The sequence below is a fragment of the Monocercomonoides exilis genome (assembly GCF_001643675.1).
Source record: "Monocercomonoides exilis strain PA203 chromosome Unknown scaffold15-1837935, whole genome shotgun sequence".
Taxonomy (NCBI): Eukaryota; Preaxostyla; order Oxymonadida; family Polymastigidae; genus Monocercomonoides; species Monocercomonoides exilis.
The window spans coordinates 1,680,455-1,697,661 of record NW_027150560.1 but is presented as its reverse complement, the minus strand read 5'-3'; the positions used below and the strand labels follow the sequence as shown (position 1 = coordinate 1,697,661).

The window sequence follows — 17,207 nt, the reverse complement described above, 5'->3', positions numbered from 1 at the left end:
GAGACGAAAATGATTTCTTTGCGTATTTGGACGACGAAAAGGGGAAAGCAATCTCGACCCTCAGCACATATTTTTCATTGCCAAATGAAAAATCGAAGCAAGATTTGAAATCTGGGATAATTTTTGTTGATTCTCAAGAGATACAGATAACAGAAGAACAGCAAGCTCTTATATGTGCTATAAGTTCACATTTTGTATGTTTCTTGCATTTGTATATGTGCAATTTTGAAAAAATTTTGAAAAAATTTGCATTCTTAATATATTTCCTTTTTTCTCTGCGAAAAATTAATTTTAACAAATAAAAATTGGACAATCAGCGACTCGATGAAATTAAAACAGCTCAGTTGCTACATCATTTTATTCAAGAAGTTTGGATACGAGAAGTTTGCTTTTTATTGTTAATTCACAGGATAAACATACCGTAAATGATTTTGATTTACCTCAGATTGATCCAAATAATATGAAGAATTTTATCAATCAACTTTTTTTGTTTTATATGAATGAGAGACATAGCTTATTGGAGTTATACACAACATTAGTTTTGAAAGCCAACAACACTGATGATATTTTATCAGAAACAACTCAAGACTACTTAAATCAGATATCAAACGTGCTCAATCCATCTGAGCAAGCAGAGGAGCTTAATCTTCCGCCTTCTGGGGAGGTTTTGGATGGACTTTCCGTATTTTCTCCAACACAATCACCTGCGAAGAATTTAACAACTTCTCCATTTGCAAAAGAAGCAATTCAAACAAAGCCGTCTCCGACATCTTCAATTGGGGGACTGAAGAAATTTACTTCTTTTGAACCCTCTGATCTTCTTCATCCTTTAGATTCACACAAACTTACTGGATTTATTGGATTAATTATCTCATGCATTGATTACATCCTTGACATTGATCTTTCTCCAACAGGAACTTTTGGAGCAATTCCAGACAAAACCAAATCAAATAGCACAAAATTAGGAGGAGTATCGAATCAATCTTCAGCTGATTTTTCATCAATTCTCGAGATGCCTTTCGACCGCGGAACTTTTTGTGTCTCTCTTTTGCGAGAAATTAGTCTTTTGTACGATGCTCTGTTTCTGACATCATACACAGACTTGTGTGTGATGCAGGCGAAAGACTACTCCACAGTGATACGAAAGACATCAATGCTGCATCACAAACTGTCCATTTTCATTGAAAGATGCTGGATCCAGCCCTTAAATGAATCAACGCCATCTACTCAAACCCTGCCTCCAGCCGCAAAGCCGAACAACCCTTCTCCATTTTCTTTTCCTCCAGCATCTGCAGCTTCTGTGAAACCGTCTTCTTCAGCTGCGGGGCATCAAAACGGAACAGCTAGTTCAACATCAACACAATTATCTAAAAGCGCAAAAGCGAACCACAAGCACTCAATGACTCCGCACATCCTGAGTCAAATAGCATCTGCTGTGCGTGCCATCCAGCTGCGTGCAACGATCGTGCTGATTGAGGCGATGCGGCTGGAATATGCAGTTGATCTGGAAGCCTCGCTTGCGAAGTCGAAGCAGCCTGTTTCTGCGTCTCAAGCAACATTCAGCGAGAAAAAGAATGGCAAAGAAGCAGAACAAAATGCAGCGTATTTCGAAAGCGAGAGAGGAAGCATCAACACCAAAACAAAGAAAAAAGAAGGAAAATTGAAAGAAGAGTTGTGCTCGCCAACATTCTCTGCCCACAGCTCTCCAAAGGAAAGCCAAACAAATTCATTAAACTCTCAAAATGTTCCTCCTTTAGCTCCAAGCGCTTCTTCACGTCATCGTCGCACACCTTCTTCTGTGAACGCCTCAAAACTCCCATTGCCTGCCTCACTTCATTTGCCCACACAGCTGATTCCCATCTCACAATCACCAGGCCTTCTTCACTCACCTCGCCCTTTCTCTACTCCCAAACAGCGCACAGCAGGAGTTGTTGCGTCTCCATCTTCCACACGAATGTTCACCCCAACTGCCATCGCCCCAGTTCCCTTGGCAACTTCGCCTGCCTCGCCATCACTCAACCTTCACCGCGTTCTGCAGCCTGCTCGAATGCCCGCATCACCTTCTTCTATCCATTCTCTTCCAGAGTCACGTGCTTCCTCTGCGATCACATCAAAGGCCACTCTGTCTGTCACCAAGCACTCACTCACAAGTGATCCCATTTCACACAATTCAATCGACTATGCAGAGCTGCATCCGTTTGTGCTGGTTGACGAGCAGCGGAAGCTGATTCTGAACAGCTTCATCCAATGGATCGAGTCCAGCGCTTCTTCCAGCTCTCAGTTCAACCGCTCTCTGAGCTTTCCATTCGGCTCTTTCGATTCATTTGACTCGTTTTCTCTTTCTGCTTCTTCTTTTCATTCTTTTGATCCTTCTTCTTCTGCACTGACTGCCTCTTCACTCCAACAGTCTTCTTCCTCTTCCCTCGATGCTTTATCTGCTGTTCTATCTCCAAGCGCAGTGGCCTTTGGATTTGCTGACCTGAATGCGAATTCTGCTGCCTGCTCTGCTTCGACTGCTACTGCTTCTGTCATCTGCGTTGCTTGGTGCTGTCTGGTGCTGAAACACGTGCAGTGCGGTGTGCTGGAAGATCTGGACCCAGCAAATGCAGACGAAGAGATGGCAGGAGAGAACGAATTTGATAAGAATTGCGACAGTTTCGAGAGAGGGAGAAGCAATCAGTTTGGGGCATTTGGAGGAGGAGAAGGAATGAACGGGCTTGATGGGATGCCAATTGACTCAATGAGCAGAAGCATGGGGCAGCAGGGTGAGACAGCTCTTTCGTCTCTTCCGCCTCTCTCTCTATCTCAGCCAACATTGATGGAAGGTGACACAGAGGCGATTATGAATGGAACTCCACAGGCAACAACAATTGACACACTCAATAAGCTGGCCTCATTTGCTTTGAAGCACAAGCCCTTTGCGTATTTGATTGAACGTCTTGAAGAAGAAGAAAAGGAGGAAGAAGAATGCAACTGGAAGCAGAATGACAAATGGATGAACGGAAAGGACGGAAGTGGGCTGGGTGATGATACAAGTGAATGGAACGATGCGATGTGGCTGTTTAATGCAGACAAAACAGAACAAGAAGCAAACAGAACAAGGAATAACATTTTTGATTGGAAATCGAATTATTCTTCGCGGGGTGCTGGCTCCTCATTCAATGTTCGGCATTCCGCGACACACAAACAAGTCCTGTTTGGATTCAAAACCGTTCTGATGGAGTACATTTGTGTTATCACATCAACACTTCGCTCTTCCAAGCTCATTCTCCCTTCTCTTCTGTCTCAAATACCTCAAGACATCATCGAAGTTATTCAACAGCACGATGACTCACTTCCTCTTCCTTCTCCTTCGTCTGACGCCATCTCTTCTGCCCTTGCCACTTCACTGCCGCAGCAGCCGCCTCGCCCTACACTCGGCTCTTTGCTGACATATCTCTCAGAAATCACACACACCAACGTTCCTTCTGCCTCTGCTCTGTTCTCTCTCCTTTCTGTTGTCACATACCACCACCCGAAACTCGCTGGACTTTACTGGGAACTCTCTACAACCAATCCGTCTTTGGCCTCTCTCCTTTCAGATTCTGTGTCTTCTTTTCCAGCTGACAGCTTACCTGCCATCCGATTGTATTCCTCTCTTTCGCAGGATTCTCAGTCTGCTTCACAAGTCTGTGAAGCAATCAATCACATGGAGTCATTGGCTGTTATAGTTCCTGTGTCACATCTGCTCCACGGCAGAGCCAGTTTTGGATGGAAATCGGTGAATTCAGAAGGACAGGAGATCAAATGGGATGAAGATGTGCAGATGTCGTTAAACAAAGTATTTGCAGGGGAACACTCTGAAAACAATTTGGGGAAAGAGCAGAATTTGACGAAAGATGGATTGGCAGGAGGCGCTTTTGATGCTTTGGGGCAGATTGAAATGGAGGCGCTGCAGGAGAAAGCAGCTCTTTATGAAGAAGAGCTGCTGAATGCCCAGCACATTCCATTCATCAAACTGAAAGAGGAATTTGCAGCAGACAGAAATGTTGTCATTCCATCTGGCTTTGAAGGACAAATTGTTGGATGTGTTCCACTAGCACGTGCAATCGACGATCCACTCCCGCTTTCTTTCACTTTGCCTATTCCTCTACACTTTCTGAACTCAATCGGTCTGGTTGTGCGCTTCTTCCCTCCATCACCATATCCTGGCTGGCCTTTCCTTCTTCGCCCGTTCTTCTCTCTTTCCTCTGCGCGATCTCCTTCAGACATCCTCAATCCACCCATTCAGATGCCTGACTCCTGCTCTTCCTGGCAGAAAGTCACTGCAGAGCAATCTGTTTCATCTCTTTCCACAACACACGCTGCTCTTCTTCTCATCCATTCGCTTATTCGTGCACATCCACCGATTCACAAAGTGATTGACCAACAGCTTTCTTCAATGAATTCTATCATTTCAGCTGAATCTACGACTTCTACAAATACTTCTTCTTCTACTCCTTGTTCAATCTTTGATGATTCTTCTCGACTTGCTTCTCAGTCATCACCACATTTCCCACCATTATCTTCATCTCAATTCTCTTCTTCTTCTTCTTCTCTTTCACAAACATCTTCTTCAATCCTCAGCACTTCACAAGCAAACAGCCTTCTTCAAACACAACCTCCACCAGTTTCTGTGGCAAATGTGTGTATCTTGCTCATCCATTCCATATCATCTCAGCTCACTTCATCGTCTGTTGTCTCTTCTTCCTCTGAATCTGAGCGCAAACAGCTGCTTGAGCTGTCTTCTCTTGCACTTCGCACACTCACTCTCCTAGTTCCATGCTGGCTTCCTTTTTGCCGCTCGTCGTGCTGCCCCAACCAGTTTGTGACCAGCAATGGAACCATTTCACCAGAATACAGAACGAATTCATTGGGCAATTGTTTAATCGGAAGCGAAAAAAGTTTGACGAAATGCGAAAATTCAATTTTTGAACCAGATATGAACATGAACAAAGAACAATTAAACATTCAATCAGCTCAAACAAAAAGAAAAATAGCAGAACAAGTTGCAATTGAGATGCAACGAATTACAAATTCGTTTGTCTCGTTGTTCTCAACATACAACGTTGAACTCAACACTGTTATACACGACGCAATTAACATTGTTACCTCGACAGAATCCAAAATAGGGTCTTATCAAACTTTGCTGGCTTTGCTGAGGTTGTGCCGCGTTGTTGCTTCTTCAGCAAGATGCATCAAGCTGCCAGTTCTTTCTGTCTCATCAATCATCAAAGAAGTCTCCGAAACAGCAGCTGTACCAAAGGCAACTGAACTCTCATCTTCTGTTCCAGTTCCTCTGAAACAAGAGGAGCCTAATCAACTTTTTGCACATGATTCATCAACTGTATCCTCATCCTCCTTATCATCATCTGTGCCCTTAGATCTTTTATCCATTTCTTCTTTTGATTCACATCCATCTGTTGCTTCTCTCTTGTCGAGCTTTCCGTTAAGCAATCCGTCAATGCTTCTTTCTGAGATGATATCAATCATTCGTCGTGATGTGTTTGTGATGATTCCAAATGTCTGGATTCACCACAACAAATTGACCAAGCTGCTTTTAATGCTCCGCTGCACAGACATGTTCCGCTTTGTGCTCCAGTCGCTTCCGATTGAAGTGGCCATTTCGAACAGAAAGAGGAGAATTAGAAGATTGAAGTTCGAAGCAGCGAGGAACGCAAATGCAAAGGCAGAAGAAGCAAAGCGGAATCAAGAAATCAAAAAGAGAAATGATGATATTCAGAGCAAGTGGAATAATGTCACATCTGCCGATGCTAACAATCAGCCAGGAAGATGGCAAGAATTTGCAGATTTTGAAGAATATGACGATGGGATTGACGATATGTTCATGGCTTCCGTTGAAGACAGTATAACAGCTGACGAAAAAGAAAAACAGCTGTTTCCATCGCGCGAAGCCACATCGATGGAGAACACTGCTATTGCTGCCCTAACAAGAAACATTGGAACAAGCCAGAGCTTGCAAATAGAAGAGATTCAATCTACTTTGATGAAACGGAACTCTGCTCACCAACATTTAGCCAACATTCAACCATCCTCGAACCCACTCCATCAATCGCGTGCTGAGCTTCTGGCTTCTCTCAAAACAGATCTTGTGCTGCAGAAGGCTCTGCTCACACTCACAGCATCGGGAGGCCTTTCGATGGAGATCGCAACACAGCTTTCTGCATCTGGACAGCAGAATATTGCAACTGTGTTGGAAGAGACAGTTACTGCGTGTTTGGAAGTTGTGGAGATTGTGCTGATTTCACTTGAGTTTGATTGGAGAGAGAAGGAAAGCTCACAGCCAAGCGATTTAACGGTGAAAGAGCAGGAATCAAAAGTCAGCGAAATGATGAATGGAATAGGATCCGGTTCGAATGTGTCAAATACATCTGCGACTGCTTCATCACCAAACGAAAGTGTGAAAGGAAAGCAAGCAAATTCTTCTTCCTCAGCTTCTGCTTTAAGGGATTTATCACAATTTGAAAGGCTCATTCTCACTTTTCTTGTTGATGTGCCTTCACAGGATGATGATACTGTCAATAAACAGATAGAGCACAAAGAAACAGCTGCAAGCAAACTTTTGAAGGAGCTTCTTGAAACAAGAAAGCCAAACGACTCATCAAAGCTTTCTTCTGAAAGTATTTTAAAGCATTCGGATCAGTTGCCCAAACAGGAGCCTCGCGAATGGCTGCTTGTGTTAGCATCATATGTCGCCTACCAATCCAACAACAAGATTTCAACTGTCTCAACAAGAATATTAACTCATCTGTGCCGCATGAGCATTCGATTCCCTCAGCTGCCTCCGCTTATTCGCTTCTTTGGCAGCGAAAAACAGGCAATGCAACTGAAAGATGCAATCGTTATGAGGTTTGCAGATCCAAACACTCCACATTCTGTTTCTGCTGCTGTTGTTGAGTTCATATCAGCTGCAATTGATTATCAACCGCTGCTGGCAAAGTTGTTTGTAGAGAATGTGTTTCAATTGGATGATCAAAAACGAAATCGCAGCAATATTTTGAATGAAAAAACATCAAATATAAATTCAAATCCTGAAGCAGTGTTATCAGAGAATTCATTCTTAGGATTCTCATTGTCGCTCCTTTGCGATCACTTGGAGGAAACGGCCAACGAGCGACCAGCGCTGCTTGCTGGACTGATGCTTTTGCTCCGAAAGATGTGGGAGAAGTGCGATATTTTTGGCGCAGCTGTTGAAGCTCTTGTTGTGCACGAGGGATTTTGGAAAGCGATTCAGCGAGTTGCTGTGGGTGTTGGGAAAAAGCTGAGAATGATGAGCGGAAGAAGAGAAGGAAAATGGCTTTGGAAAGGCAGAGAAAAAGAATTGATTAAAGGAACAATCGAATCGAATGATGGAAGATCTCCAGACAGCGATGAAGCAGATGGTAACAAAGATGTTATGGAAGAGCTGAGAACGATGAGGAAGCAAAAGCTGAAGTGGCAGCTTGTACTGACTCCATCATGTCTTCTCAGTGCATATGCCTCAAATGACATGCGACGCTACAGACTTCAAAGATATGCTAAATTGACAGGAGGCTCGGAAGATGCTTCTTATTCTAACGAAATGCCAGAAGACTCGATTTTGTTCCGAACTTTGAGAAATTTGCTGAAGAAGTGGGACAGAGGCGAAAGAGGAAGTGCTGTTTCTTTATCGGCGTCGCTCAGAAGAGGCAATGAGATTTGCTTGGATTCTACAACGCGCTTGTCAACAACAGGATATGATATGAACATTGACGAGGAAGCAGCTATGAGACTGGTGGAATCACAGAGAGAAGAAGAGAAGAAGATTGAAGAGATAGACAAAGCAGAAACGATGGATATTGAACAGTCGAAAGCTCAATACGAAGATAGAAAAATGCGAGAAATGAAAAGAATGAAACGGGAGATGAAGAAAAACCAACGCAGAATGCAAAAAGAGGAACAAAAGCGAAACAATGCAGATGAAAAAGCAAATGACAAAGATGGGAACGAAAAGAGTGATGATAAAGATGAAGAATCTGAATCATCCGAGTCATCTTCAACATCCCCCATTGATTTGGAAGAAGACGATGAAGAAGAAGATGAACCAAACGACGATCGTCCATTTGGAGAAAACGAAGAAAATGAATATCTATCAAACAAAACAAGAGCAAAAACTGAAATGTCATCTGCTAATTTCCAACTGTTGGACGATGCATCGTATGAATTTGATAGAACGCTGGAAAGAGAGCTGAAAAAAGACAGAAGCAATTCGTCTTCCTCAAAAGGCAGCCAATCTTTGATGAATTCAACCCAATCAGCTTCTTTATTCAACGACTCAACAGCTCAAAAGCAGCCACTTTGGGTTCCAGCTGTAACGTCTTCATCGTCTGTCTATAGCAACGACGAAGATCCAGAAGATTCAGCCAACGATGAGATGTATGGAACGTTGCGCCCATCTTCAGCAGCAGGATTTTTCATGTCCACATCTTCTTCACAAGAATTTGCTGATCAAATGCAAAGTGCTTCGCCGCACGGAGCATCTCCATCATCATCCATCCGCCGCACGCCTCGAGGCTTTGCATCATTGTCACCAAAACGGACTGCATCTGCAATGAAGCGTCTTTTGAGAGCCACGTGCCATCTTTCAGCACTTGAGACAGCGCGGAGTGTGGCATTTGATTTGATAACGATTGAACTCTCATCAATTGCAAGAGAGGCACAACGACAGATTCTTCGCGTGCTACTTGAAGGAGAAAAAACGATGGAAAGCAAAGAAAAAACAGCTACAAATACAACTTCAACAGCTGCTTCTTCTTCAACAAAGGCTCCTGACAAATCGCTGCCTGAAGTTTACATTGAAAAAGCATTCAAACTTCTTAACGATGCGGAAAAGCAGATGAAAAATGTGGTTGGATCTCTTCTTTCGCCTGCTTGTCTCACAGAGCTTATGGAGTCTGTCACGGAATCAATCTCAGCTGAGCCTTCTTTCCGTTCTCTTTTGTCATTTGTGTGCAGAATGAATGGAGTCGATCTTGATTCATATCGTTGTGCTCATTCAACTCCAGAACGTTCACTTTATTCAGGCGATGCAATGTTTGAGTTCCATGCAACATATTTTGAAAAAGCTCTGATGATGGGATGCTTTGACAATTCTGGTTTGAAAAAAATTTTTTTTTCAAATGAATTTTATTGCATAATTCTTTTTTAATTTGATATTTGATTGTCTTTTTTTCTCAAAAATTCAGATTTACCAAGCGAAAATCGAAACACGCATATGTTTCCGATACACTTTATTCCTTATCTGATGCGTCTTTCGAACGCATCTTCATTCAGACGTAACTCGCGAATCCGCACTTTAGCTTCATGGAAGCGATTTGTATCAACTGCAGCTTTATGCCGCTCGATGATTCCAGCCCAACCCATCTGGAATCGCACCACAAATGAAAGCGAAAACGAAGAAATGATGAAAGTTATGAAAATGGGAGACAACGGGCAAGGAACAGATTCTTCTTCAAACACTGCCAATGCATCAGCATCGTCATTGTCTCAACAACATTCATTGGCTGATGGTCTTCCTTTGTCTTCTCCTGATTTAAGTTCCAGCTCGCGCAGAATTGTGCTGCCATCTCCTCTTCTGAGAGCTGTCTATCGTTCAATATCTGAAGGTGTTCCGATAGAAGTTTTCAAGCCTCTTTCTTTAGTGCAACTCTCTTCATCTTCGTCTTCTTCTTCGCCTTCTTCTGAATCTGATTCCAAACAGTTAAATTTTGCTCCTTTTGAGCTTATACCATCCACTACTGTCCACTTGCTTTGCGCTATTATCATGGGAATAATCACTCATATTCTTGCTTATCTTACTCATAGCACAGATGCAACCCATTCACTTCTTGAAGGAAAAAGAAAACGATTAACAGACAAAACGTTAAATGTGGCAAACACTATTCAAAATTCGACAAATTCTATTAATCCTGCTATTTCAATGATCTCTGCAAATAATTTGAGAAACGAAGGAGCGTCAGGATTGACATTTGAAGAGCGACTGGCTGAACAAAGTGTGACAGAAGCGATGTTTTTATTGAGAGCATCTGAACAATATGAAGAGTCGACATCCTCATCAACGTCATCATCAAATCAGTCTTCTTTTTCAAACAAGAAAACCAATGCATCACAAATCCCGTTCACATCGCACTTCCTGCGAGCTGTTGTTGAACAGAAAGAAGCAGCAAAGCAGAACGTATCTGAGCTGATGAACGAGCTTCTGCTTTTGGACGATGTTGGAAGATTGGCACAGTTTGATGTGCTTACTGCACTTTTATCACTCTTATCATTTCTGACCAGTTTGTGCGAAGAATGTCCAAAGCCAATGAACCCAACGCATTATTTCCTTCGATTTGATGTTGAATCTGAATACATTCCAGTGAAAGAAGTTGTGGACATCAATTCATATGGAGGAAACTCTCCTGCAATGCGCTTTGGCATATCGACTCCATCATCTACTGAACTTTCATCGAGCATTTCTTCGAATTCTCCTTCATTTTCATTGCTCAAATCAAACTCTTTGTTATCTCTTTCACATACAACGCATAAGGATGCTTCAAAGTTCAGTCAAATCCACAGCGTGCCAAAGCCAATCGTGATAATAAACTCTTCAGCACCTCTGATCCAACCAAGCTGCATTCCTCTATCATCCCCAGTCAAAAGTGATGGATCCCTCAATTTTCTAAAGCAAACCACATTCTCTTCGCCACTTCATTATGCTCTTTCAATCCGTCTTCTATCTGCATCATCTGTTCCTCCTTCACTCAACATTTTTTCAGCTCAAAAACAAGAGTCCTCATCACAAACAGTTTCATCAATGAGTCTTTCTCCTGACAATGGAAATGCAACTGCTTCGTTTGATTCTCTTCTATCTCTTCCATACTTCAGCAGGCCTACTTTCGCGCCATATTCCATTGTTCGTCCGCCTTCCTTCCCGAAGCCGTCAGTTGCTGGATTGCCTCTTTCTTTTGCTGTCTGTCTTTTCACACAGCTCGCCAAATGTTTTGCAGCTTGCCTAAGATGCTTGTTCCCACTGAAGTCTCGCCATCTGTCTGCAATAGTGTCAGCGATTACATCAATTGTCCATCTTCTCCCTTCAATTCCTTCAGTTGTGCCTCTGATGAAAATTGAAGAAGTTGAAGGGTATTCACAAAGTGCAAACAATTCAACAAAAAATGCATCTTCCTCTTCTTTTGCGAAGGCTTCATTGAAGAATAGCAACAATTCCTCATCTAATTCAATTGAAAAAGAGTGGGAATCATCCACAACACCAAGACTAGATCACACACCAGACCTGCTTTATTCACAATTCAAGCAGCCAACGAGCTTTGCTGACTTTGACGAAGGACGGTTAATATCTCCAATGAATCAGATGATGAGCGAAACCTCATCATCATCATCAGCATCCATCCTCCAATCTCATCTTAATTCAGTCATTTCTTCCTTTTCATCTAATTCACCAGCAACTAAATCAGCTGCTTCTTCCAGCTATCTCAAATCATCTTCGATGCACAACCCATCCATCACATTTTCGGCCCATCTGATTGATGGTGCAGCAAATTCTCATTCTTTCCCAACGTTTGCTCCCATCCCCCGCTCCAGCAGTTCAGGTGGCATCCAACTTTCACCAGCGTCTTCTCGAGCTAAACAAGCGCCATTTTATTTGTCTGGTGGATTGGACGGGATTGCCGAGGAAGACGATGGTGGAGCAGAAAACGAAGGTAAACCTAAAAATGACAATAAAAAGGGAGTGCTTGATTTTGCAAGAGAAAATGATAAAAATTCAATTAAGCGAGATAAAAAGGAAGGAAATACGAAATTTTGTGAAATGGGATTTGACAAAGAAATTGACAGAAAAAAGAACATCTTCCAAATGTTAGAGAAATCAGTTGATGAACTAGCTGAACTTGAAGAAGGAAATAACGAAAGCCCTGCTGAACTTACTCAGATTGAAGATGACATCGCAGAGCAACGCTTGTTCTGTGCAGCTGTTGTAACAGAAAGCTTTTCTACAAATTCATCTTCTTTGCAGAAAGTGATACAATCTTTAACTTCTGAAGGAGCAGATCTAAAAGAACAACTTCAACTAATGACAACAGAACTTGAGCAGTTTTCTCCAGCACTCACTTCCTATCTTCTTTCCAGACACTTCCCTGTTTTCCCTTCTTTGTATCATTACTCACGCTTTGTACAGCATGTTGCCTATAATGTCACCAGGGGCTGCATTGCTTTAATTAATTATCACACACCAAGTGCACCACTAAGACCTGGTTTGAAGATGATCGTGTATACACTTATTGTCTGTCTCATCCAACGCATTCTGTTTCGACGTTGCACACTTATTCCAGATGCACCACAGAAGAAAGAAGAGTTATTTATTGACGAAGCTGGATGGGATGATTCGATGCTGAAGCTTCCAGGCGAATCTCCGCATATCGATGGAGCTAGCAATTATGCAAATCCATCTGCGGTGAGATGCGACACTGGAGCAAATATCTCATCTTCATCATCTTCTCCTTTCTCCTTCCAAACAGTTACATCAATATCCAAACAAGTTTATGGAGACAATTATCAATCTCTTCCACCATCTCCATCTCGATATAACTATCAAACAACGCCAAGAGTGCTTTCATCAAGTCTTTCGTCTATAGGAATGACATCAGGTGCTATTTCTTACCGTCAGATTATCACTCCGCTTAACTTTAATGAAATCATCCATTGTCTTCGATTAGATGATTCAAACACTCTTGCTCAGATTTTTTCTGGTTTGACTATTCCACTTTCGAACATAAAAATGCTTTCTTTTCTTCGAATTCCTCGCAATATCACTATTAATTATGAAGATATTTCCAATCATAACATGTACATGCATTTATCCTCTTCCACTGCAAATTCCTCTTCATCACAAGAAACATCTTTTATTCCAATCACTTCTTCATTCATAAAAAATAGCTCCACTTTTTCACCGACTTCACAATTCAATTTCCGCTTTGTCCAACTGAATTTGAGTCTCATTCAGTCACTTCTTGTTGCGCAACCATTTCTGGCTTCATTCTTTTTCAATGCCGGTCTCATCAACAAGCTGAAAGCAATTGCAGACAATCTCATTGGTTCAGTCAAGGAAGAGTACAAAACATGGGATAAAAGCCGATTAGCGGCTGAAAGTGACAATGATGGAGACTTGTCTTTCATGACACCAGCTTATTTCAGAGCGGAATATGCACAACAGATACAACAAATATCGTTTTTAACATCATCCTCAAAAGAGAATGCACTTGGTTCAACTCAGTCAGAAGAAGAGATTCTTTCACAGCCCTTTAATACTCCAACTATGCCGTATCTTCCCAATGGAGAGATAAACACTCAGCATCGAATATGGTGCTTCATACTCACCATAATTACTGCTTTGGTACACTCTTTGCTTATTCAACACAACTGGAAGAACGTTGAAAGCACAATAAAGGATAGAAATCGTGCTACAAGCTGCTATGGTATCAAAACTGTTGATACAAAACTTGGTCTGAACGAAATTCAATCATCAAAAATAACTGGAAAGCCTCAAATTTCAACTGAGCACAAATATTTCTCTGAATTACCATCTCTCTCATCAGTTTTGATTGAAGTTACAAAATTTGTTAATGAACGACTTCTTTTGATGCTCCCGTCTCTTGTACGAAAAACATATCCATACAACCATCTGACTATAAATGGACTGATTGAAGCAAGACTTGTTATTTCTTTGATTATTGCGATTGCACAATTGTCTAATAAATGTGGAGAAGAAGCAATGAAGCAGGAGCAAAACATGGACGGGAACAAATTTGTTGATTTTGGCCAGAAAAGAGTACAGTCCACAGGTGTTGGATTTGGCAAATACGAAAGTGAATATGATAAAAGCAGTACGTTTAATATGGTTTCAGAATCATCCGATTCTGAAAGTGACAATGAAAGTGAAGATGGCTTACAAGTAACAAGAAAACTCAGGTATTACAGAGATGGAGATCTTCTCACCGAGGAAAGAAGACTCAAAGCAATGAAACACTTTCACGAAGACATTGTGAACTTAGCATCTCCTCTCAGAATCGAAGCGGTTTTGACACAGCTCGCACAATCAGGCTCAGACAATACACCAGAAACATTTTCATCGTTTCATAGGTCTTATCCTTGGACACAGCCATCAATGTTTCTTGAAAGAATCACCGAAGAGATTCTTTCTTCACAACACAAAAAAGAAACTAAAAGTTATCTTGATATGGTTCCAGTTTCAGATCCAACTCACTTTTGTCCAGAGAGACAACAAAAGCAGCAAGAATACTCTTTCTACTCTTCTTCCGGGAATTCATCTACTTCTTATCCTTTCAATTCTTCTGCTCAAAGAAAACAACACACATCATGCATGTCGAAACTTACTCTCAATAGAATATCAGCGATGGATGGATCAGATCAAATATTTGGATTGATGTCACTTCCATTGCATCGCAAATCGGCTATTCGATCAATGCACTCTTTTCCGCATCCTCTTTTGCCTTTGCACCCATCGATCATTTTGTCTTTGAACGAGCTGTTTTCTTCATTGATGCAGTTTTTGTCAACACCTACAGCTGTCCTGAAAGAGTTATTGCCTGTTACCGTTCAAGAAAAAGTCGCTTCTCTGGATCCATACGCACAAGCAACTCATTCCCTCCATTCGAAGAAGCCCGAGCAGCAACCAGTTGTTGTGGCTACGATTTCTGCACCTTCTTTTTATTCGCTTTCTTCGCATGCACTGGCCACCGGCTCTCTCTTTAAATCCATTGGCTATCCATCTGTTTTGGGAACTTTAGCAACTGATCCACATTCCATCGCGCTAAATTCCACTTCACTAACTTCAAAGACGGGCGGTCTTGCGCCTGTTGGCTTTTCAACGGCTGCTTCTTCATCTTCATCTTCATCTTCATCTGCTTCAGCAACTGTTCTGTCTTCTCCATTTGGAGAAACAATCATTTCGTTAATGACAACAATAATTGAACAGATTATTTGCTGTCTCCGAATAATCAGTCCATTGAATCTTCGCCAACCACCTTTGCCAAAAAGAAAATTTGCTTTGCCTGATACAGAAGGATTTTATTCCATTGGATGCTCTGTTAAGGATAATAATGCAAGAACTACTTCGAAGACATCTTCCGATTCAATATCCATATCGTCTACTCCTTCTAATGCGGCTTCTTTGCACACGAATCTCTCATCTCAAATGCGTTCATGTATGCTTTGCGCTTCAGTTCCTCAAAACTGTACGACAACACTTCCTCAAACACATCAGTCTGCCTTCCAAAAAATACCAAATGTACCTTGTCTTCTTCTTCTTCCTGTTTCAAGAGCACTTCACCACTCTTTGCTTCCTCCATTTACCATTTCAATCAATTTAATTTTGTCTTTCATTGACTTAAATACAGCGTCTCTTCGACTTCTTCGCCACCATCCTGTGTTCACTTCATCCACATCATCCTCATCTGCAGGAGTTGGAACAGCTCCTCTAGCATCTGTGCTCTTAAGAGCAAATTCTACATCGTCTGTAGGTGGCATGAGTACGTTTATGAAGCCAAGCTCGGTACGATCTCGCTCTTCAGCTTCTGCGATGTTCAATTCACCTTCAGCAGTTGGAAGAGTTCAGAGCAGACGTTCAGTCACTCCTCAACATTTACCTTCTTCTCTGATTGCTTCACAGCCTTCTCAATCAATCAGCAGCTTACAGAGAAGACTTTCATCTGTGACCAGTTGTCGAACTCTTTCTGCAAATTCTTCTTTATATTCAGTCACTTCTTCTCGATCTTTTATCAGATATGCAAATTTGATGAAAACAATAAAGACAACTCCAGGCTTTTTCCATCCAAAACTTGGTGTATTAATCCCAACTTCATTTATCGGTGTTTATCAGAAAATTCCCATATTCATGAACTCTGGTAATGAAACTGATGTTTATTCCAACGAGTATTTGGATAACTCGAAGAGCATGGATACTGATGGGAGCAACAGAATTGGATTAAAATCTCCATCTATTGCATCTCTTCCTCATTCCACTCAAATTGATTCAAGAATCAATTCTTTGCCTTTCGGAAGCCGATTGTCACCTCCACCTTCCACTCCAATGTCAATTGCCTCTTTAAAACGAAGATCAACTTCGCCCAGTTCATTCTCATCTTCAGCTTCACGCTCTTCGAGGAGAGGGTTTTCACACACTTCATCCACTATTGGAAACCATCATCAATTTGATTCTATTTCTCCTGAAGCTCTCCTTCTGAAGTATTCAACGGATTCAACGCGCATTGCATTTGGAGCAACATCACATACAATTTCAATCGCTTCAAAGCCTTTTATATCGCAAAGAGTCGCATCAATCGTTTCAGAGAAAAAGGAAAGCAACAAGGAATTTGCTTCTTCTAAACAAACATCTAATAACTCGCCTTCTGCTTTGGATTTTTCTGATGCAACACCAAAGACAAATACAGGTGAGCCTTCTTCTTTGATGCTTTCTTCAAAGCTTCAGCTTCCATTTAGTATTTCTTTAACATCCATTGATTTATCCTTTACATCTTTGCAAAGCCTTCGTTCAGATGTATGCAGAATTTTGCAAAACATAACATATTCTCTTGTCATAATTGCTTCATTTGTATCTGTTCAAATTCCATCTACATTTTTTGCAAATATCGAAGAGAAAGGGCAAATTTCTAGCTTTATTTCCACATTTTCTTCAGATTTTTCTCAAGCATACTTAGAATTTATCAGAGAGATCATGCTCATAAAAGATTTACTTCATTTTTCGCAAACTTCCGCGGTTTGTGGAAGTCCTCTCCGTTCATTGAGTGTAATGGCAAATGAGCGTTCTTCCATTGATGGTGCAAGTTTGAGTCACTTTGGAGGAGTTGACAACGGATCAACATGTGATAGTCTTCTTCTATTACATATTGAGCAAGAGATTGAAAGTATCGAAAAACTTGCTTTCTTTATTGTTTCACAGTTGAGAAAACAAATTATTAATCTTTAATAACTTTGAAAAATAATGAAAAACTTTTTGCATTCTCATTCAAAGATGTATTGAATCAATTATTGAATATTCAGATTTTTGTTTTAATTATAAAGCACAAAAGAAATGTCAGAATTTAAAAAAAATGTTGAGTATTATGTACACCAATAAT

The 17,207-nt window shown here is 41.3% G+C and overlaps 1 protein-coding gene across 1 annotated transcript; it reads left to right on the top strand.

Moving 5' to 3' along the window:
• Positions 1 to 496: 496 nt before the first annotated feature.
• Positions 497 to 16,787, top strand: MONOS_9986 (uncharacterized protein; the record flags this gene model as incomplete). The annotated part of the gene is made up of 3 exons (XM_067880534.1): positions 497 to 9,152; positions 9,243 to 16,627; positions 16,767 to 16,787. 3 exons carry the CDS (start codon positions 497 to 499, stop codon positions 16,785 to 16,787), a joined length of 16,062 nt encoding a protein of 5,353 aa, XP_067730145.1.
• Between the last annotated feature and the right edge of the window lie 420 nt (positions 16,788 to 17,207).